The sequence below is a fragment of the Zingiber officinale genome, chromosome 4B, assembly GCF_018446385.1.
Source record: "Zingiber officinale cultivar Zhangliang chromosome 4B, Zo_v1.1, whole genome shotgun sequence".
Lineage (NCBI taxonomy): Eukaryota > Viridiplantae > Streptophyta > Magnoliopsida > Zingiberales > Zingiberaceae > Zingiber > Zingiber officinale.
In genome coordinates, this window is record NC_055993.1 from 855,561 (window position 1) to 879,703 (window position 24,143).

The window sequence follows — 24,143 nt, forward strand, 5'->3', positions numbered from 1 at the left end:
TTCATTATATTTCTCTCACTTCTCTCTCTCCTCTGTCGGTAGAATATAGGAATAACATTAGTCAATCTTTAATCACATTTTAATACATTTGAAGAAGCCAAAATAAATAATGGACACCATATTTGGACTCCTTGCAATTTTAGAAATCCACAGGAACTGAAATGGGTGCAATCGGAGCTTTATAGGTCGATCAGTGGGTTTCGGTCAAAACCCACTGATCGACCTAGAGAGCTCCAATAACACTCATTTCAGTTTTTATGGATTTCTAAAATTACAAGGAGTTCAAATATGGTGTACATTATTTATTTTGGCTTTTTATAGATGTTAACAAGCAAAATCAAAGAATCGGCATAAAAACTCACGTTGGGCCTGATATCATTCCATATCAGGCCCACATTGGGCCTGATTTGAGTCCATATCAGGGCCAATGTGGGCTTTTTTGCCGATTCTTTCATTTTACTTGTTAACATCTATAAAAAGCCAAAATAAATAATGGACACCATATTTGAACTCCTTGCAATTTTAGAAATCCATAGAAACTGAAATGAGTGCAATCGGAGCTCTTTAGGTCCATCAGTGGGTTTTGACCGAAACTCACTGATCGATCTAGAAAGCTCCGATTGCACCCATTTCAGTTTCTATGAATTTCTAAAATTACAAGAAGTGAAAATATGGTGTCCATTATTATTTTTGGCACTCCTAGTGGTGAACCAGAGGTTTTGAAAAACCCTAAATCTCTCTTTCTTTTTTTTTCTTTTTTTTTGTTTAGGCCTGATACGAAGAGATATCATGCCCATGTTGGGCCTGATATCTCTTCATATCAGGCCCAATGTGGGCCTGATATCTCCCCATATCAGGCCTAGTAACAACAAAAAATAAAAAAATAAAAAAAAGAAATAAAGAGAGATTTAGAGTTTTCAAAACATCTGGTCCACCACTAGGAGTGCCAAAAATAATAATGGACACCATATTTTCACTCATTGTAATTTTAGAAATTCATAGAAACTGAAATGGGTACAATCGGAGTTTTCTAGGTCGATCAGTGGGTTTCGGTCAAAACTCACTAATAGACCTAGAGAGCTCCGATTGCACCCATTTCAGTTTCTATGGATTTCTAAAATTGCAAGGAGTTCAAATATGGTGTCCATTATTTATTTTGGCTTTTTATAGATGTTAACAAGCAAAATCAAAGAATCGACATAAAAGCCCACGTTGGGCCTGATATCATTCCATATCATGCCCACGTTGGGCCTGATTTGAGTCTATATCAGGCCCAATGTGGGCTTTTTTGTCGATTCTTTTATTTTTGTTTGTTAACATATATAAAAAGTCAAAATAAATAATGGACACCATATTTGAACTCCTTGCAATTTTAGAAATCCATAGAAACTAAAATGGGTGCAATCGGAGCTCTCTAGGTCCATCAGTGGGTTTTGACAGAAACTCACTGGTCGATCTAGAAAGCTCTGATTGCCCCCATTTCAGTTTCTATGAATTTCTAAAATTACAAGGAGTGAAAATATGATGTCCATTATTATTTTTGACACTCTTAGTGGTAGACCAGAGGTTTTGAAAAACCCTAAATCTCTCTTTTTTTTTTTTTTCCTTTTTTTTCTGTTTAGGCCTGATATGAAGAGATATCATGCCCACGTTGGGCCTAATATCTCCCCATATCAGGCCCAATGTGGGCCTGATATGAGAGATATCAGGCATAGTAACAACAAAAAATAAAAAAAATAAAGAGAGATTTATTATTTTCAAAACCTCTGGTCTACCATTAGGAGTGCCAAAAATAATAATGGACACTATATTTTCACTCCTTGTAATTTTAGAAATTCATAGAAACTGAAATGGGTGCAATCGGAGCTTTCTAGATCGATCAGTGGGTTTCGGTCAAAACCCACTGATGGACCTAGAGAGCTCCGATTGCACCCATTTCAGTTTCTATGGATTTCTAAAATTGCAAGGAGTTCAAATATGATGTCCATTATTTATTTTGACTTTTTATATATGTTAACAAGCAAAAATCAAAGAATCGGTAAAAAAGCCCACATTGGGCCTGATATAGACTCAAATCAGGCCCAACGTGGGCCTGATATGGAATGATATCAGGCCCACGTTGGGCCTGATATGGAATGATATCAGGCCCACGTTGGGCCTGATATCATTCCAATCGGCCAACGTGAGCTTTTATGTCGCTTATTTGATTTTACATGTTAACATCCATAAAACGCAAAAATAAATAATGGACACCATATTTGAACTCCTTGCAATTTTAGAAATCCATAGAAACTGAAATGGGTCCAATCGGAGCTCTCTAGGTCCATTTCTTATTAACCTGAAATTCGACTGAAAATTACGAGATAATTCTATTCGTCTTTTGTCATCTAGTGATGATTAATACATAATCATGACTTGCTTGTGATTTTGATAGCAGGCAATTTTTTTTTATTTTTATTTTTTATTTTTGTTAGATTGTTCCATTTTTGACTTTCAGCAATGGGCAAAACGGGTAAATTGGCGACCGACGCGTTTGAGCCCATGGAACATCCACCGTCCATTTGGACTCTCCCAACCAACAACTGTCACCATTTCTTCATTTTTAGAAGGCGGAACAATCAGCGTGCGTCTTCCTCCTGCAATCCACCGACGGTCCCAAACCCAGAGATGGACGAGACCGGAAGTTGCGTTTCTGAAGGCTGTGACGCTGAAGGAGTTCAAATATGTCCATTATTTATTTTGCTTTTATAATGTTAACAAGTAAAATCAAAGAATCAACATTGGGCTGATATAGACTCAAATCAGGCCCAACGTGGGCCTGATATAGAATGATATCAGGCCCACGTTGGGTCTGATATGGAATGATATCGGGCCTGATATGATTCCATATCAGGTCCAACGTGGGCTTTTATGTCGATTTTTTGATTTTGCTTGTTAACATTTATAAAAAGCCAAAATAAATAATGGACACCATATTTGAACTCCTTGCAATTTTAGAAATCCACAGAAATTGAAATGGGTGCAATCGGAGCTCTCTAGGTCCATCAGTGGGTTTTGACCGAAACCCACTAATCGACCTAGAAAGCTCCGATTGCACCCATTTCAGTTTCTATGAATTTCTAAAATTACAAGGAGTTAAAATATGGTGTCCATTATTATTTTGGCACTCTAATGGTGGACCGAGGTTTTTATTTTTTTATTTTTTTTTATTACTAGACCTGATATCTCCCATATCAGGCCCACATTGGGCCTGATATGGGGAGATATCAGGCCCACATTGGGCCTGATATGAAGAGATATCAGGCCCAACGTGGGCATGATATCTCTTCATATCAGGCCTAAAAAAAAGGAAAAAAAAAAGAAAGAGAGATTTAGGGTTTTTCAAAACCTCTGGTCCACTACCAGGAGTGCCAAAAATAATAATGGACACCATATTTTCACTCCTTGTAATTTTAGAAATTCATAGAAACTGAATTGCAAGGAGTTCAAATATGGTGTGATATCATTCCATATCAGGCCCAACGTGGGCTTTTATGCCGATTCTTTGATTTTACTTGTTAACATCTATAAAAAGCTAAAATAAATAATGTACACCATATTTGAACTCCTTGTAATTTTAGAAATCCATAGAAACTGAAATGAGTTCAATCGGAGCTCTCGAGGTCCATCAGTGGGTTTTGACCGAAACTCACTGATCGACCTAGAAAGCTCCGATTGCACCCATTTCAGTTCCTGTGGATTTCTAAAATTGCAAGGAGTCCAAATATGGTGTCCATTATTTATTTTAGCTTCTTCAAATGTATTAAAATGTGAGTAAAGATTGACTAATGTTATTCCTATATTCTGCCGACAGAGGAGAGAGAAGTGAGAGAAATATAATGAAGAAAAGAAAAATAATAGAAAAGTCAAATTATCAGGAGGGTAAAATAGGAAATGTTTTTTAAAAAGTGCGCTCTTTGATAAATACCAAAGTAGTGTACGCCTTTTGGTAAATTCAAATTTTCAAATGCGCCCTTTGGTAAATTGCCGTAATTCCTATTAACTTCAAACCAATTTGATTCAATTAGTTTGTTTCATTAAATTAGTTAGTTTTTTTTTGCATCTAGAAGCGAGCTAGAAAAAAGGATTCTGCACCTCCTTCGTAGGAAAAGCATGAGAGATCTAATAAGCAAATCCACATCTAACCATTTAATTGGGTTTTACAACTGATCACTAATGCTCATTGCATTAAATATTAAATATACCAAAAATAAAGACAAATTGATAAATTTTCCAGCAACAATTGGTCAATTGTTTGTGCCCAAAACAATTCCTTTAGATTGGTTTGGCCTCAATTACAAGAATGTTTATTCATAAAATTTGATTGTGAACTCATTGAAACAGGAGATATGCTAAGATGCTTTTTTAAAAGTAAGTAGTCGTTTTCTTCTTATTCATCTATTTGAGCTTAGCTCTTTGGCTCCAATCTATAATTTTGATGTCATTTTATGCTCATTTGTCATTGTAAATGATGACCTAATTGAATTAATTACCTCCCTGACAAAAAACAAGCAATGAACAGGATTCCTTGTGCTACACTTGAATTGTAGCAGTATAAAATTTTCATGACTAATTATGAGTACAACTAGAGTCGTTTGCTATATTTTCATTATATTTTGAAATATAGATGATTTTTTAAATTAATATAATAGTAAGATGATATAAGGAACTCTTTTTATTAAAGTTCGATTCAGACCATCAAAATCTCAGGTACGACACTGTCATCATGGGACATGTCAAGTGTGGGTGTCTTATTTCTTTTTAAAAATCGAAAGATCGGCTGACGCCAACAATTGACGACTTAGAATGACATCAGATTCAACAACGTAAGCTTATCCCCTAACCACGTGGTCATTCGCACCCCTAACTCCGGGCTTTAAGTATCGAACGGGTACGGCGAGCTAGGCTCTCCTCCACCAAAAATAATTAAGGCTAGTAGAGGTGGCCGATCGATCGATCGATCAACCATGCAGTTCGGCAAACCACAAGCTCATGCCGCCGATCCGCCGTCGCTGGCGCCGGAGGATTCATGGCCGTGCGGGCATCGCGTGGCGATCCGAGACATCAACCGAGCCCATGATCTGATGACCCAGCTGCAGGCTGTGTTACTTCAGTTCCCCGTCGGCTCCACCTGGTCGCAATTGGGCGGCGACATCATCAAGGACATACTGAAGCTCACCGCGTCGGCCCTCTCCGCCCTTCAATCCAGCGAGGGGATCGCCGGCGAGAAGAGGACTGCTACTTGGGGAAGAAAGAAAAGGCAATTTAATTAATTAGTTTATAAATTTGATTATTTTATATATTTGGAATTGGCCAAATTGACAACTAATTAGCTAGATCAATAGCAGGAGGAGGGAGGAGGAGGAGAAATGGGCAGTCGTGACGACGGTGCCCTACGAGGATGGTCGCCAGTGGCGCAAGTACGGACAGAAGTCCATCAACAATACTGAGCATCCGAGGTAATTAATTATTAGAATTAGAATTAGACTCTCACTAATTAATCGCTAGATCTGCTTAATTAATTAACCATCCATACAGGAGCTACTTCAGATGCACATACAAAGAGGAGCAAGGCTGCGAGGCCAAGAAGACGGTGCAGCAAGAAGACGGTCATGCGGATCCACCGAAGTTTACCGTGGAATACACCGCTCGCCATACCTGCAAATTATCCGAGTCGACAACAGGTCTCCCTTTTCAAAAGCCCTCTTGGCCGCCGCCGACCTCTGATCGCCTGATCACGTCCTCTTCGTCATCGTCTTCTCCATCACTTGTAGCTGCTACTACCGATGCTAAAGTCGACGGTCAAAGCCGTGAGAATGTCTTCTTCAATGGGGATCTTGATCTGTTGCGGGTGAGGGCAGATCCCCCTTCACAATTACAGTCGAATCACGACTGGAATCCGGCCGCATTTGGTTGGGACAGACTGCCAGAAGTCATTCGGAGGCCGTCCCTCGTTGGGCTCCCGACAGTCTGGCCATCCGCCCACCTCCAGCGACCTTCAACTGCTTGTCCCGACTCAAATTATAACCTGAGTGAGAATGTGAATTCAAGAAGGGATCATAGTCAATTACGGCCAAATTCCAACCACGATCCGGCTGCAATTGCAAAGAAAATCAAAAAAGGACTATGGAAAAGTGAATCAGAGGATCCGCTCTCGCCATGGGCGTGCACTCAGGTGCATGATGAAATGCTCGACGATTGGGATTGGGAGTTGGATGATTTGCTCGGCCGGGCAAGTAGTCTGGAGTTGGACATGTTGTTTGGAGATGAATGATTTCCATGACTAAGTGCAGTGAGAAATGCAATTTATAAATAAAGATGATGAATGCATGCGTAGATGTAATGTATGTGCGGTAACATTAGAAGCACAAAGTGGCTGTTTTTTTTTGTTTACTTTTGGACCGTAAGATAATTTTTGAATCAGTTTTATTTGCACAGTTAAAAATTTTTATTTACACTCAGCTTGCTTTACTATCTTTTATCAAAAGTATTTTTGTAATATCGCTTTACTAGTTTTGATAAGTTTAAATAATGGTTATTTTTTTGTATATTATTATTATTAGACATTGTTCACAGTCTCTAAATTATATATATAAAAAATAAATTATATGACCTTATAGCTGACCCTAAGCTAGTTATGACCACAGAGTAACCACGAGAACGAAGACTCAGTAGAGAACGACGACTTATGAAGACTTAGCTTAGCAGGCCCAGAGTAGGCCCAGAGTACTAGTAGACTCACAGAGTAACCAAGTGAATGGGACATGCAGAACTAGTAGCTAGCGCTAGCTATTAAGAACGCCAACTAACTAAATGGGTAGATGTGGCCCCGGGCTATCATGTAATAGTTTAGATCCTCTATCCCTATTTTTCTCTGTCCTCGTATTTCACTGTCGATCGGACGGACCAGATTACATCTCAATGCATCATGACATTTTTAAAATATGTACAGTATCCTCGTGATGTGTAAGGTATCCTTAAGATATAATCTGACCTGTCCGATCGACAGTGGGACACAGAAATAGAAAAAAATAAGGACAGAGAATCTGAACTGATCATGCAAAAGATATTTGATACGGGATAAGAGAAAGATTATGCTATGAATTATCCAAAAAGGAAGATTTGGAGAAAATAACGATCGAAATATGTTATTCTTTGAGTTTTGTCATAATAATAATAAAAAAAAACAGAAGATAATTTTTCGGCATCTAAATATAATTTAAAATTCAAGTAAAAAAATAATTATAATTAATATATCTTAATTTTAATTTTATAAAAAAAATAGATCTTTTACCCAAAACAAAAATAAATAATTATAAATATCATGTTTTATTCCGCTGCATTTATCATGTTTTAAACAAATGTGACACCATAAATACTATGGACCCCTCTCTGACAGAATGATCCCACGCAATTCCGATGGCCAGAGATAAGGATTGTTCAGATCCCCACGTCATGACCGTTTAGCAAAAGCTAATGCATAAAATTATTTATAAATTATTAAAATAAAATATATAAAGACAAAGATGAACTAATATCTTCCACCAAAAAAAAGTGCATTTCTTTCTTGAGATACTATCATGCGTGTAATTAGTCAAGAAAAAATATTACATTGCAGATCAAACATCAATTATAGTAGAAAAAGATAATTTTCCCTGACATTAACTGGTATCACGTACATATTTATCTCGATGGAATATTCCCCAAGATTAAAGTGCAAAAATTTAGAAAGTAAAATCTCTCCTAGGAAAAAAAATTTGGTACCCGAAGTTCAGTAGAACATCTCAGAACCTCAACAATATTATGGTCCTCATGAAGCATGGTGCGAGCCGTACTTCAAAGATTTAAATGGAATCCGGGCAAGGTCAAGTATGGCCGCTGCTCCAAGGGAGTATGGTAATTACCACTGATAAATCATACCGTGAATGCAGAATCACATCATATTCAGCCTCACATGTTCTATAAACCTCGAGTACAATAGCTTCTCAAACTTCTTCGACCTACAATAGAATTATCAATGTAAAGCAGCCAATAAATTCAATAAAGAATAACTTATCAGTTAAGTTCTGAACCTCATTTCAGACACTATCTCATTGCATTTTCATACGACATAAGATACCCAAAGATTCTTAGTAGTAAACTAGTATGGCATTCTCATCTACCTCCAAGTGAAGGTTAAATGCTAAAGATTAACCTTTTCATTTATCAATTCGACCCCAAAAAATTTTCACACTAAAACCATGATAACATTGGAACCCCGTCCTAAGGGAAGTCACACAATATTTAATGTCCTCTTCTAGTATCACATAAAACCTTTAACTCTTAGACATGTCTTTGTGCAAGATAATTGAAAAGGAGGTATTCTATTGCTTTCCATATAAACATAAAACCATAATTCTTAGATTTGAAATTTTGCAAGATAATTCAAAAGAAGGCATCTATTACTTTCATAAAGAACCCAAATATTTAGGTTTTCCCAATTAATTGAACAAGTAAACAGAATCCAAGTGTTGTATGTGACGGCATGCAAATGGATTTCAGGTTCGTGGGTATTTCTCCATCTACTAATCCAGTTCACCCATATCAGCTATCACTGTGTGACAAACAATGAATCACAGGAACTATTCAAACCTGTGGTAAGCTCATCAACTCAAGAACAGCTTTTCTGGGAGTCAATTCATTGTCAATAATGCGAGCAACTGCAGTTAGAACTGGCATTTTTACATGGTACTTCTCAGCCAATGCAATGACTGCCCCAGCTGTGGATACACCTTCAGCAACCTGCAGAGTGAAAGGAAAATGATAGTCAAGTTGATAGTAGATTTTGCTTCCATCTCTTGTTAAAGATAAAGAGATATATCTGAAACCTGATTCATTGAACCCAGTATGTCATCAAGCTTCTCTCCTGATCCAAGCCGCACTCCAACAGTTCGATTTCTTGAAAGATTAACAAAACATGTAAGCATAATGTCACCAGATCCTGATAGTCCAGTAAGTGTTGTTGGCTTTGCTCCCATCTTCAAGATAAAACAAAAAATTACCACCTCTTAGAAATAAAATGCTGCAGTGAAAAGATGCAATAGAGGACAGTCCGGTGCACGAAGTTCCCGCCAATACGGGCCCCAAGGAAGGGTCTATCATACGCAATCTAACCCTGCTTTGGCTATTTCTAAGAATTAAGACCCGTGACCTCTTAGATGGAAAGTCTATCCTTTTCAAATATTAAAAGCAGAAAAAAGAATGGAAAAAAAAACATACTTGACAGTATGGTAACATGGATCTACAGCAATAAAAAAAAAATCATTCAAACTGTTCATAACTGATGACAAACCCTAGGTATTTAAAAAAAAACTGAAAGTTTATGTATTGATTGCTTCTTTAATCAGAAAAGGAGAATAAGGCAATAATTTATATGAACTGCTATATGTAGAACTACTGGCAGTTGGCACTAGGCATGTAATTGACATAACAGATTTTGATCCAACCTTTGTAGCCAGCCATCTTATCTCAGAACATCCCTGCGCCACAAGAGCAGCCATACAATTATTTCCAAGATTCATTCCCTCCACAATCCCTGATGCTATGGCAAGCACATTTTTCAGTGCACCTGCAATTTCCACTCCTGTAACATCCCTGAAGTATCACAAGTCATAAATTGAAGAATAAAGATTCACAAAGCTAACTATATGAGTACAAATCCAAATTAGCAATAAGACATTTATTTATTCCACAACTAAATTAAACAATTCTAAAAAACAAAGAGAACAATGGAAAATAGGAGCATGTTTGGCTTGTCACTCATGTTAGGTACATACCAACATTTCATATTCTGGAGAGAATAATGTCAAATCATCCACCAAGAAGATGGTACAAATATAATTGTAGTGTAATTCTTTGCATTGATCATAAGAGAGTTTTAAGCATTTCTATTTATTAGTAGAAAAAGAAATCACCATAAAATACATTAATCAAACTTCAAAATCCTGGAATTATCACTAGGCAATATTGTAGGTTGCTAAGAACATAAAGCCATAACTGGTCCCAAAATGGCATGTTGGAGAATTCACCTTCATGATGTATCAACAATCACAGACCATTCTTAGACTAACAAGTGCAAACCTTTGGAAGAATAAGATAAAGCTTTCCATTATACTCAGAAGCAAGTTTCACTGTATAGTCACTGAATGTTAAGAAATTTTCCTATCACTGAATGCCTAACACTCATTTCTTCAATTTGCTTTCATAAAATATTTACCATTTGTGTGCCACCAGGCCCACAACCCTTTCATAAGTTCAAGTTCTACTGGGTTGACTTTGGTGGACGATAAAGTACCACTCTCACCAAGTAAGCCAAATCATTGCCTAAAATTGTAACCACACCATCTTGTTTAATTTTGATATCCATCTTGATCAGAGATATTTTTTTCCCTTTTGGGAGAAAGGCCCAAAGCCTGTTGAGATTTTAAATACGGGATGTATGTACAAGATGTGGGGGTCTGGGGAGTATGAGAGCTTACACAGGGTTTAAACAAAGACATGTATGCTGATTTTTCAGCATACAAACCATAGTTTCCATATTAACTATTGAAAGACTACTTGTATTGTCTCTGCAATTATTATTCTTCTGATGACTCTGGATGAACCAGCATGTATGAGTTTTTAAAAATAAGAAATAAATAACATAAAATTGAAAATCTTCTTTACCTCGAGGAGCTAATCCTCAGGTTTGGGGAAGCTAATAATTGCTGAGCTGACCTTGCCAACTTTTTGTCTTTTGATGCAACCACCATTGCTGCAACCCCAAAGGTCATTAGAAAACTCTTAGCTTCTGGAATGAAAATAATACAGACACGGGAGTCTAGCATCTGTAGATTTTGAATATTATTACTAAGTGAAAAATCAGGTTAACATGTGAGCATGACAGAACCTAGTTTTAGTAAATGAATGGAGCAATATATATCAACATCATCATGCTACAGAATAGACATAGTAATTACCCATTTATGGCACAAAGCATACCTGTTGGCATCTTGCCCATCAACTCTATTGCAAAAGAAGGCCCAGATAACACAACAAATGGTTGACGAGGGTTTCTTAATGCACATGGAATGATTTGAGACATTGTTCTAAGAGTATTCAGTTCCAACCCTTTACTAAGAGATATAAATGGCAAGTTTGGGTCAACATGTTGTGAAATGCCTTGAAGAAAGGATGAACTAAACTGCAAAAAAAGACCAAGTAGCAAGAGTGAAACTTATTAAGATCTTCAACAGAAATCTGTTAGGAAGCTATATTAGTCCAAAATATTTTTATGTTCAAGTCAAGAAAAAGCCAAAGGAAGAATTTGTAAACTTATAAAGATCTTCAACAGAAATCCGTTAGGAAGCCATATTAGTTTAAAATAATTTTATGTTCGAATCAAGAAAAACGGTCAAAGAATTTGTAGGCTTGTAGCTACCTGCACAGGAACAGCATGTAGGCAAAAATCAGCTCCTAATAAAGCATCCTTGGCACTGGTTGTGGCCATAATATTTTCTGGCAGTCTGTGTTCAGGAAAATATTTGCTGCAGCAAAAAAGATTAAATGATGGAGATTTAACAAATAAAGGTGTCTTTCTTCCAACTAATTAGTTTAAAAGTCAATATTAAATCTTCTCAAATTATTCTTTTCCATTGTCAAGTACTTTCCACAAATCACATAACTTAGGTTTAGTAAAATGTTATCTAATAGCTCTTTTCCAAACTTCCAGTTCCTTTATATTAAAGTCGAGTTTGTTGGAACCTAGAAGCTAGATAAGAGCTTGGGTCACTCTATGTTTAAAAATGAATATATTCCAGTACTTAGTGCCCCGGAGCCCTCATTAATAAACCTACAAAATCCCTCAAATTGGATCTAACTAGATCCTGGTATTGTGGGCATTCCATCATTCCAGAACACCTTAATTATAAGTTCCCCCTTTATGGAAGATCAATTGTCGGCCATTAGAAAAAAGTTTGTTGAAAGGATCTTTCCTCAGTAACAATTGTAATGCAAGCTTGTTTTAAGTTGGTTACTACATAATCTGGATCGTGCAAAATTTTTTTTTTAAAAAAACTGTTTTGACTACTTATCCAACATGTCTTATCGATATATTAACCAACTTCAATGCAGAATGAATCAAATTATTGAGAACAAGAATATTGACCATAGACGTTATGAGGATTTTCAATGCACAAACTAATTAAGATTAGAAACGTCTTAGGAAAATGGTTATTAGAAAAAATTGTAAAGCTGGTTGATCCAGCTGACGCCTTACAAATTGAAGTGCGTCTCATTAATAGCTCGACAGACATCACTATCTCTAAGGAGCATCGAGACTTCCATCCCGGCCTTCCTGCTCGCAACATGTGCTGCCATTGCTGTCCCAAATGACCCCCCTCCAAGAACAGCCACCTAATCTCCCAAATCAATCACCGAAAAAGCAGGGAGGGAAGAAATTAAAAACAAAAATATCAATACGAGTCCAAATGCTCAATACCTTCTTGGTCCTCTCAAGGACGTCGGTCTTAGCTTTCGACCGCCAGGATCGGGACCAGCGGACCAGCTTCTCCCACGCAATCCTGACAGCCCTCCGACGGTCTTTGCCACCCTCGATCCTAGTGCTTAAGCTAGTGTTATCGATTTCTTCGGAGGGCTCTGGGTCTAGGGTTCCGGCAGCACAGGAGCAAGGAGGGACGCAGGGGGAGGAGGCGGGAAGGAGCCAGGGGTTGCGGTAGAGCCGCAGATTCCTCTCCGGAAGGGAGAAGGATCGGCGAGCCGAGGGGAGAGGCGGCAGCGGAGAGAGAAGCGAAGGGTCGGCGATGAAGACCCCGGCCATTGATTGGATGGGCGGGTGTCGTGTCGCGCAACGACGACGGAGTTTTATCCGTTCCCGCGCGGAGAAGCCCCCTCAGGGTTTTGTTCAGTGCTCCTCTCGTGGCTTCCACATAGGTCACGTGGTCGTATCCGGCGGCCAATTAAGTGGCCGTACGTATCAGGCCCATTGGGCTCGACATTTATACGTCAGCACGTCAACTGGAAGTAGTTGAATGCCGTCGGTATTGTTTATGTATTTATGGACGAGTATATTATAGCTGAATATTTAAAATTAATAAATATATCATAAATTTTTAAAATTAATAAATCTACCAAATTTATCGTGTCATTATTTTATGTCAAATTGTAATTAATTGTTAGCATGTCAACCATTACACCATAATTTATGCCTCAATCAATTGTATCATTTTGTTAGGAGTTCATTTGGAATAAATATTCAAAAATAATAATATAATTAATTAGAATGGTGGCATAGACTATGAAGCAAATAAATTAATGACATGCCAAAATATTGATAAAATTAGTTCATCAAAATATAAAAAAATTCTTAATGTAATAATTTATATCTTTATTATAAAGTAATTGAGTTGAACCAAAACCAAACAAAGGTCATTTTATTACTAAAAGACAGATTAGTTCGAAAAATTAAATACATGTATTCTCTTGTCACATTCATTAATCAAAAATTACTAGCTCTATCCAAACATTAATCTCTATTTCAAACTATATTAATTTTGCACATATGTATTTGTGAAGTTAATACTTCAAACTAAGCAAATTGTGACATTTTTGACAGTACTCAGGTGAATAGCAACCATGACTGACGTCTAACCACCATTTGCGATCCTTTTATTAGCTAGACGCTTAAACTTACATGCTAAAGGGAAAGAAAAAGCATACACATAAACATTCCTGGATGTCAAAATTTCAGAAGCTTCCAAAAGCATATCCTTGGAACTCAGCCTGATCTCTTTCAGTATTGTCTCTGCTTATTCAATATATCCTTCATCAAAGATCATACGTTAGGATTTTCAAAGCATTTGATCATATCAACCAATCTATGTTTAGTATCTAAACATGTAGGAAGGTTTACCTAACCAGGCCTCCACTATGGCTGCTGATTCTCTGAGCTCTGCTCCAGGTCATCATCCTTGTTGAAATGATCTATTGCAAGTCTATAAGCATAGAAACCCATCATTGCACCGCTGTTCAACAAAGCAAGGTGGTTAGTGCCAAAGGTATTATCATGAAGCAGAATAGAGTGTTTTTGTTATTACAATATGTTGTAGAAAAAAGAAGTTTTATAAATACACGTGGTAAAACTGAAATGAAAAAAATGCTAGAAAATTTCTAAGATCTGAAATCATGTGCCAGACCTGGAAATTGCATGTCAGCCATCCTCTAGAGTGGATAGTGATTACTGATTAGTGCTATCTAAAACCATGCTAACAACCACTAGGAAATCAATTGGCATCAATATATAATATGACCACTGTTACTTGTAGCTACCAAATCCCAAAAATACCATATTGGGCCAAGCCTGAAGATTGAAGGACTCTGAAATGACCAAGGACACATGACACATGCTAACCTGATAGCAAGCATAAAATAGAAGTATGTTAATTTAGGACATGCTAACCTGATAGCAAGCATCAAGAGGTTTGGAAATAATCCCCTCTGCATAGTAATAAATAAACCAACAAAGCCAAGTGAATTTTTTTTATTATTCTCATAGGAACATAAAATTAGAAAGCATTCTAACTTGTCAGAACACCGTTGAATTCTAGGAAACCAAACAAACCTATACCTGAGAACACAACATCCACTGCCTGAAGAAAATAATAGCTGAAATTGCTGCACCAGTGGAGAGATAGTTAGAACATGTGGATAAAGATACAGAGAAAGCAATTAGGAATATAAATAAACTATATTTGAAATTATTAAATTGTTTAACTATTAAATTATAAAAAGCTTATTATAGTTTTTTTGAGTGAACTATGTTGTATTTTTACAAAGAAAATAGGCACAGTGTGGTCTTGTAAGTCTATAAAAGGGTAGGGTCCCATATATATTGTTTGAATTCTTTTGTGATATGATATTTCATAATGCATCAATTGGTATCATAGCTGAATTTTATATTTCTGACCGTCCCCTAATCGAGAAGGTAGTGTTCCAAGTAGAGGAAGTAAATCCTAGAACTTTTAAAAAAAATCTACAAATCAAATATACAGATATTCAAATTGAAGGAAAATATAACTGAATGAAAATGTTTCAAGATAAGAACCAATTTTAAAATTTAAAGATAATATTTAATACCTCTCTACTCTATCAAACCAAAATTAGCCTTTAATCGAACAACAAAATTCAGCCTTCGAAGAATCATATAAATTATTTTAGAAAAGTACTCTATTGACTTGAAGCTAGAAGATCTCTAATGATTTGATTTTAAAGGACTCCTCTGTTATGTTGACCATAGAAAAATCTCTATATGGCTGAGCCTTAAAAGTGACTCATTAGGTAAGCCCTTAATGTTGTAACCTTAGAAAAACCTCTTGTTGAGATCAAAAAAGTAGATGGATGATCAACTTAACTCCAAATAGAAGCAAATTCTAGTCGACATGCTATTGAGATCAAAAATTGTATCTCACCAAGTAATCCTATCCTTAAGTACCCTAAGTAAACTGCAATACTCAACTCCAAAAGAATCCCTTGATAAATTGCCCCTTCAGCGAGCACCCAACATGATCACAATCATATAACTAGATGAATTCTTACTGCATTTAGTGGCCCATATCCCAAGCCCGACCTATACCCCAAGATTGATAATCTTTAGTATTGCATTAAAACCCTCTGATGATCCTTTTTTCACACTTCTCAAGAATGCTCTAATAATATTTTACTTAAGCTCCTAAAGATCATCTGACAGTATTTCTCATGAGCCTTCCAAAAAGTATTCTAATGATTTTTTATTTAAACCTTCTAAAAGAGTCCCTTGTCAATCCTTTATCTGAGCCTCCTAAAAAGGTCACTCAACTATTGTTAACTTGAGTCTTCCGTAAAGCTATTTGATAATTCAGTGATTCACCACATTTATGAAAAAGTTCATATGCTACTAACCATGATCCAAACCTACAATTGCCACTACCTTGAGAGCTTAAAAGAGCCAACTAAATTAAAAGTACAAAAGAACAAGATAGGAATAACAATTGCTGAAATTGTTTATAATAACTCTAGTGGAATCTACAAGTATGTGTTTGTTTTAGTAATTTTTTTAATTTAAAGCTCATTAGCATATTGATTTGGTTATTTTGTGTACTTCTATCCACCAAACCAGGAGTCTTATTATGTGTATGAGAGCGAACTAGGTGAAAAATTGAGTTTAGTTTTGATTATCATAAAGAAAATATGTTATACTCAAAAACAACAATAGAGCATATTTATGTATTCATTAGCCTTAGAAATCCCATAAAGGGCCCTACAAAAGCATTTATATTAATTCTACTGTGAGACAAATTAAACCTAATGCATGCTTATTTCACTTATTATTTTAATTTTCAAATTAGGAACTATGCTAAATTACTAGAAGATATTCAAGCTTACATTTTTGTGTGTTATTACAAGAGAGCCATACAGCCTTTTCACCTCTAGGTCAAAGGCAGTATTTCCTTGCTCATAGAAAAGTGTAAATAAAAATAATAGAATAAAGTCTTAATTTCACAAAAATCAAAATAAAAAATAAATTACATTGATTTCCCGCTCATTGAGGGATGCATTGGTGTCCATCATTGGAATCCCACAAGCCTATATTTGAAATTAATTATTTGTTGAATCAGCATAATGCTAATTAAAATACGTGTTAATGTTTTGCATTGTGCCAATGTATTTTGTTTTCGTTACCACCTTTAGTAACTCTTTTGAACCTAAATCCAAGTAAAATCCAGTAATATGTGACCAAAATGATAGTTTATAGTAGCAATGCTAAACATACTGGCTAATTGGAATGTTTGAATTGTTAGTTTTTTGGAATTACTTCCGAAAATGCATACAGAGATAAACAGTAGAATTTGAGCTTTTAACCCAACTAAGAGCAAAGGCATGAAATTTTGGCAATCAGTAGGATGTTAGATGGATGAACAAAATATCCCTAAAAGTTGAAATTTTCTATGATATTTAATTCCTTACTAGAAACTTCATGAAGAAATTGTTCACATAGTTTGGTAATTAAAGATTTCACTAATAGATCAGATGGCTGGGTGGTTTAAAAACAGCAAACTAAATAAATTAAAAGAGACAAGAACATTATGGTGTGTATTGTGATTATCGAGAGTAGATAATACAATGTATGGTCAACCAGATGCAGCTACAGTAGGGGACAAAATAAGAAAATACTACAATGTGTGAATATTTGAAAAAGGGGGTTCATACATACAAGTTATTTAGAAGATATTTAATCAATTATAGAATTAAAACTTCAGAAGATCTTCTCTCCTCTTACCAATACAGAAACACAAGATGTTTTGTTTGACTGAGTGGTCTAGACTCTTGAATTGAAGTCTTCATCATGAGAGAAGACATAGGAGAGCTCTAGGAAGACCAACTTCATAAAAACTAGAAACTGTCAAGATTTTGGTTTAAATGTGATTCATGGTGGAAGGAACTTTTCAACTTCAAGCACTGACTAATGGGTCAAAAGAAAACATAAATAATAATCACGACTTCACAGACATAGGCAATAAAATAGAAAAAGGCTGACCAGTTTGCCCGACCAAAAGAAGAGGGGTTTCATTTCCATTCTTCCATGCCCTCAAGCTTGACACACTCAGAGCCAAAATTGCAGTGCCAAGAATAAAGCCAAACCGTATGGCAGGAATGCTTCCAGTAAGCATAAAATGTAGGAAACCGCCAACAGCAAGAAAGCAACCTGCATAGAAATTTTTCTTTTTTTGAAAAGAAATATGAAACCTAGCAAAGGTGACTGTGTAAGAAGGCATAATTAAAGGGCAACCCGGTGCACGAATCTCCCGCCATGCGGGGTCCCGTGGAAGGATCCATTGTATACAGCCTTACCATGCTTTTTGCAAAAGGCAATTTCCAAGATTCAAAACCGTGACCTTTAGGTCACAAAACAACAACTTTACCATTACGCCAAGGGTCCCCTTCGTAAGAAGGCATAATTAATTGATAAAGTCATAACAAACTATGAGATTTAAACTAAATGGGCAGACATAAGAACATCTTGAAGCCAATTCCAGATAGGAATATTATTCTTACTCCATACCATAGGGAATTCCAAGATAGAAATCTCTGACTGAAGAAATATTGCTCAATTCCTCCACTGAAGCATAAACTTCCAATATTTCCCTAACTGAATCAGGATAGTTCTTTGCTGCTGCAGATAGATACTCCTGTCCTTCTTTTGAGATTTCCTGGGCTAATACACTTAGATCCGTTTGTACTTTATCAGCTTGAATTTTGAGATTCTCGGATGTATCCATCAACATTTCTATAGCTTTCGTCGAGTAAACCTGATATGCCTCTTCCGATACAGATTTGACATTTAAGGATTCTGCCTTCAAGCGTTCAAGTGCCTCCTTCCATGCTTCTTGTGATCCTCCAGCGGCATGATCATTATCCTTCTCCACTTCAAAATCTGAATTCTTCTACATTAGAGTTAAGACATACTTTAGCATCTTCTTACGCGTTACAAAATTAATCTCACCAAGACCAGTAAATATAAATTAATATCAGTGAAAGTATGGATGGCATTTTTTTCATATTTGAGTTGTTAACGAAAGATATCTACATTTGGCAGCTTAAACGTTAAAGTTCTAGCAAATATCTTTCTCCCATTTTAAGCCCGTCAGTATTCTCGACCATCGGAATTAAACTATAGACGATGAGTTTACCCTCAAGTAAAACTGCAACAAATTTAAAAAAAAAAAAAATCCTAAATGCCCCAAGAAATGACAACACAAAACTCTTTTTTTTTCCGCGACATGGAAAAAACGGAATCGTTGCTGTGACCGATTCAGCACAAAAAATAAACCGTTAAGACACTAAAAACATGGAGCGATTAGTAATAGAGACAAAATGAGAGAGATGTGAAGAACAAAGATGTCGTAGTTCAGCTCACCGATTCCTCGCGAGAAATCGCGAGAGCAACAAACTTTTTTGGCCGCCTTTTTTCTGGAACCAGAAGAGAACCCAGAACCCTTCTGTTCAGCAGGGAGCAAGCGGGATCCAAGCCGCGGGGGACGGCGACCAAAGGAAAGGATGCCGCGGAAGAAGGCAAAGCGGCGGCGACTCGAATGCCATAGAGATTATGGTTAGCGTTCCGGAGGAGAACCGATCCATGGAGAGAGGCAGCCATTGGAGACTGCCTGGCGGCGGAGAGGGGGTGGTGGAAGGATGGCTGGAAGTCGGAAGCGAGTAAGAAGTACCGGAGAGAACAAGAGAGAAGAATATAAAGCGAGAGTGGAAGGAGGAGGTGTACTAATTGGGCCCCTTTGTTCTCGCCTCTCAACGGTGGAGGGAGGTCTTTTGTGGGCCGCACGGGCCCACATCAATAATTTTACTTTTAAAAAAATTAAATGAAGGAGCCCTCTCTGTTTAGGGAGAGCTACCAACTTTTATTTGCCCACGTCATCCACAATTAGAGTTTAAAGTAGGGGTGTGAATCGAATTAATCGAATCAAATTGATTTTTTTTCAAACAAACTGAATAAATCAATTTCAAACAAATTGAATCGAATCGATTTTTGATAAAAATCGAATAGAATCGAATTGAATTTTCAATAAAACCGAACAAATCAAATCGAACAAACCGAATAAATCGATTTTTCTAAAAATTTGATTTGGCTTAATAAAATTTTGGTTCGGTCACAATTTATGGTGTAAAAAACCGATTTCATTAAAAAATTCGGTCTATTCGGTCAATTCGATTTAACCGAATAAAAAAATTTAAAACCAAACCTGAACCGAATTAACCGATTTTTGGAGAAAAAAACGAATTTCCGAATAAATCGAACCGAATTTTTAAATCCGGTCGATTTAATCGGTTTCTTCGATTTAACCGAACTTTTACTCACCCCTAACTGAAAGAGTACCTAAACAAAATTCGGATGTTTTATCCTTAAATATTTTTTTTCTGTATACCGATCGGATAGATCAAATTATATCTCAAGAATATCTTATATATCATGAGGATTAAGGATATCATGAACAAGAGGACACAGGACATTCTTAATCTGCTGTTTGAGGATACGTTTGAGGTCTCATGCTCGTAGAGATTTCATCCTTTCTCAGTTCCTTATTTAGAGGTGATGTTAAAACACATAATAGGCCTTAAGGTCAAAGTCGAGTCTTATTAATGTTTGTTTTGATTCTTTTATTATTTCTACCGCATATTAAAATTGATGTTGCTTTCGCACATCTGAAGTTTTTTTAAAAAAAAATAATATAGCCATCATATTAACGGCTCCTCTGTAACAATTCCATGTCGTATGGAGAGACGTTTAACAAAAACACAAGTGGCATACGCATAACGGAGGTGTATACTGGTGACCCTTGTCTAATCTAGACAAAATAGAAGTGTTTATTATCTGTACCAAGCTAACAGGGGCGCACACACATCCGAATTGAAGCTTGTATTTGAGTTGTATTCGGCTGGTAAAAAAAATTGCAAAAAGAGAAGTTAATTGCATATTCATCTTTTTAAGTTTGTCATCTGATCATGCCCTAGTTGTGCAATCGATGTTAGTAAAGATTGACCAAGCTTAGTTGATCAAACTCAGCATGATTCAAATTTGAGTTTCGATATTTGATCAATATATATAGTGATTGACTGAGATGTCAAGTAAGTCAAGATTGACCGAATATTTGATGGTAGGAAGTCTAAGTGAATCATAACGAACCGTGGATATTTAGCCGTTGGAAGTCCAACAAAGAATTTGCAAGATGTAAAACTCAAGTGGATCAACATTGACTGGACATGGTGATGAGGAAAAATCCTGTCATGTCAAGATTGATCGGATTTAAGTAATGAGAAAGTCATAGCATGTCACAGTTAACCGAATACTAGACAATGGAAAGTCTCAGCATGTCAAGGTTAATCGGATACTAAGCAATAGAAAGTCTTGACAGGTTAAAGATGGGATATTAGGCAAAGGAAGTTATAATAAGTTAAGGTCAATATGATACTAAGCAAAGCAAAAATTGAGCTATGATAATATTGAAATAGGAGTATCAGTTAATTGATAAGGTGTATTAGTCTATTGATAATTGATAGGATGTATTAGTCGACTGATGGACTCTACACTTTGAAATTAAGGTTTGCGGGAGTTTTCAGTCCTGTGAACCATGCATCAATCAACCATCAACTGTGAACAATAATCGTGAACAATAATTTTGCTACAATGACAGCCGACTGATAGGTCTGATTGGTCGACTTACATAGCATCCAAAGCTTCAAAAATCAATTGGAAAACTGGACTGGTTGTCTATCAATCAATTGATGAGATTTAGCATTCGGTCTATGGTGATCAAATTGAGTTAGAAAAAGTCATTCTATATGTGCAACAATCGGATCCAACGTAACAATCAATTAATGGAAACTAGGAATCGATTGATAATCGGAAATTATCCCGACGGCAACCCTAATTATAAAAGAGGACTTTGAGAAAATTTGAAGGAACAAATTCTCAAGAAGTTAGAGACACTGTATTTTCTACCATCAAGAAGTCATTTCAAACAATAAAAACTCTTAAAGTAATGTTCAATTGTAAAGTTATTTTTTGCTGTGTTGTCATGTAAAAAATTTCTCCACCTCTAAGGCCCTGGCTAAAGCTTGGTTAGGACAATAAATGCCTCTGCTTCAGTTGCCATGGTAGTTGTTTTATTCTCTAAGCAAATGGCCACACTGACATTCCTTGGCCTAAAAGGGACTGTTTTGGGTTGGCAATCTAAAACAAAATCTAGTGATTCTATTCTATGGCCAGTAATCTGTAACTATTGACCGTAAGGGCAAAAACCAAAATCATCTACGAACTAAAATCAAAGGAGAAAGAGCAGAATTGATAAAGAAGGAAAATGAGAAGAGAAAGATTTTCCATTTCGATACCTTTCCTCTTCTTCCTAAGTTTTCTGTCGCCTACAAAATTTTCCAACGCAGAATTTGATATATTCTTCCAAATCCACCGTAGATTCTGCAGTATCTACATGATTAATTCCATTCCACACTCACAAATTCCACAGACTAACGAGCGCCGAGCAGCTCGATTGCTGCCGGTACTATGCCAGCGCGAGCTCGCCGTACTCGCCGGCGCCTACGCCACTCCGCCACGCGGCCCGGCCCCCCGCCGCCTCCGCTCCTTCTCCGGCACCTTGGTCCAGCAGCGAACGCCGGCAGGTGGGGCAGGAGGAGTGCGACGCCAGCCACTTGTCGATGCACCGGACGTGGAACCCGTGGTGGCACTTGGGCAGCACGCGGACCTTCTCGCCGTCCGCGAACTCTCCGAGGCATATGGGGCACTCGGTCGCCGGCGGGATGTCCGCCCCCTCGCCGTACACCGCCACCGGGATGCGGCGCAGCGCCCGCCGCTTGAGCCCCGTCGCCGCCAGCCGCGCGGCCACCTCCTCCGGGGTCTCGAACGCCAGCCGCCGTCCGCACCGGAGCGCGCACCGCACGATCGAGTTGAGCCCCAGCGCGAAGATCAGCGCGCACAGCAGCGCCGCCAGTATGATGACCATGTTGGTGTCGAAGTTGGCGTTGCTGCCGGCGGCTGCCACGTGGGTCGGCCCTGTCCTGTTGGCCGCCGGCGGCGCCCCGAAGAAGCCCCCCAGGTGCCTGTCCCTTGGCAACCTCCTCATAAGCCCTGCCGCCCGCAAGGTGTTCGACGAAATGGGGCAGAATGAAAAACAACCAAGAAAGTATGCTGCAAGCGTAAGAAAGACGTTCTTAGTATGCCTTTTGCCCCTCTCTCTCTCTCTCTTTAGATTCCTACTAATCTCTCCAAGAATACTCCTTTGTGGCAGTCATATAGCAAAGAATCTGAAGACGATTGAGAGAGATATTGGAAGTGGCATCTCCTCACCAACAAAAGGAATACAGATGACAAAGGATGCTCTCAAAACCTATGAGTTCCTATTTGGAAATCTTTTGCAGAGAAAGAATCACTCACCAGCTGAGGTAAAGACTCTAGCTTTGCTCAATTACCTAAGACACACATAGATTTGGGTAGGGGAATCTGCACAGGCCAAGAAACATAAAATACAGACACATGAAAGGATACTCACAGTGGCTGTTCAGGACTAAAAAAAAATTGGAAAACACTATTAGAAGTTCCACCTAATCATGTTTAGAGCTATGCATGCACTTAAGCCACTTGAGAAAGCTTATTATCTTATCTTCAGTTCATGTCGGACAGGAATTAACATCGGTGGCTGTAGTTTTTTAAAGCAGCACCATAATCAAATCATGAAGTGATTAACAATGAATTATTAGTGTCCTGTGAGATAATGCCCCCGGCCAGTAACATTTCAGCTCCCTGAAGCACGGACCCTGCAGGTGCTCTGAGTTAACCACTGGGGTCCTTTTCCGTGGCTGCATGTTTGGATCTATTAGTAGATTTTATTGGTGGGTTGCTAGATATTTTGCCTCTGCTCTCCCGTGTCATTGTCATGCTTATCTTGTGGAGGTTGAGATATTTTTGCGTGTGGCCAATGGCTACTGACCATAGTACTGTCAAGAGGAAGGCATGTGAGAGAGAAAATTGACCCATAATCATCGTGTCTGCCTAGAATCTCGTGGTCTCGATGCACATGCTCTTTCAGATGGAAAGGAGAATCTAGTAAGATTTGATCAAGGGTGAAATTAGGCCTGTTTCAATAAATTTATCAGTTAATGAATTTGCTCTGTTAGAGGACTCACTGTTGGTAAAGAAATCATCAATTCGTGTTGCTTTGGCATAAAAACATGATGCTTTATTAATTCAAAATTTTAATAGCTCAATTACTTTCACAGCTAAGAACGCAAACAATTGTTTGTTTGGCAGAGATAGTGATGTCTTTTTTTCTCTTTTACTCTTTTACTTGTCTGATAGAAGAAGACAATTAATTAAGGATATCGATTCTTTGGTAGATTAAGATTGTGCTGTTTTTATAATGATGAGTTGTTCAATTTTTTAAAGAACAATGATATCAAAGTGGCCAGAAGCATCTAGTGATTTAGAAACTCTTGAACAATGTTCGAAA

General features: G+C 37.4%; 4 protein-coding genes across 4 annotated transcripts; 1 reads left to right on the top strand and 3 right to left on the bottom strand.

The window, feature by feature from the left end:
* The first annotated feature begins 4,960 nt into the window (after positions 1-4,960).
* Positions 4,961-6,313, top strand: LOC121977228. Its single transcript, XM_042529823.1, has 3 exons — positions 4,961-5,299; positions 5,388-5,498; positions 5,578-6,313. Exons 1-3 carry the CDS (start codon positions 5,007-5,009, stop codon positions 6,311-6,313), a joined length of 1,140 nt encoding a protein of 379 aa, XP_042385757.1. The 5' UTR covers positions 4,961-5,006.
* A 1,307-nt stretch (positions 6,314-7,620) lies between these two features.
* On the bottom strand, positions 7,621-13,101 carry LOC121974329 (glycerol-3-phosphate dehydrogenase [NAD(+)] 2, chloroplastic-like). The gene is made up of 9 exons (XM_042525337.1): positions 12,557-13,101; positions 12,335-12,471; positions 11,498-11,603; positions 11,059-11,260; positions 10,744-10,831; positions 9,525-9,672; positions 8,907-9,056; positions 8,671-8,820; positions 7,621-8,039 (listed from the first exon to the last, which is right to left on the bottom strand). Exons 1-9 carry the CDS (start codon positions 12,893-12,895, stop codon positions 8,025-8,027), a joined length of 1,335 nt encoding a protein of 444 aa, XP_042381271.1. The 5' UTR covers positions 12,896-13,101; the 3' UTR covers positions 7,621-8,024.
* A 489-nt stretch (positions 13,102-13,590) lies between these two features.
* Positions 13,591-19,441, bottom strand: LOC121974331 (protein FATTY ACID EXPORT 3, chloroplastic-like). Its single transcript, XM_042525339.1, has 7 exons — positions 19,028-19,441; positions 18,173-18,554; positions 17,648-17,815; positions 14,702-14,748; positions 14,534-14,571; positions 13,988-14,099; positions 13,591-13,897 (listed from the first exon to the last, which is right to left on the bottom strand). Exons 1-6 carry the CDS (start codon positions 19,262-19,264, stop codon positions 14,003-14,005), a joined length of 969 nt encoding a protein of 322 aa, XP_042381273.1. The 5' UTR covers positions 19,265-19,441; the 3' UTR covers positions 13,591-13,897; positions 13,988-14,002.
* Positions 19,442-21,981: 2,540 nt separating this feature from the next.
* LOC121974330 (RING-H2 finger protein ATL74-like) lies at positions 21,982-23,206 on the bottom strand. The gene is made up of 2 exons (XM_042525338.1): positions 23,072-23,206; positions 21,982-22,825 (listed from the first exon to the last, which is right to left on the bottom strand). Exon 2 carries the CDS (start codon positions 22,758-22,760, stop codon positions 22,182-22,184), a length of 579 nt encoding a protein of 192 aa, XP_042381272.1. The 5' UTR covers positions 22,761-22,825; positions 23,072-23,206; the 3' UTR covers positions 21,982-22,181.
* Positions 23,207-24,143: the final 937 nt, after the last annotated feature.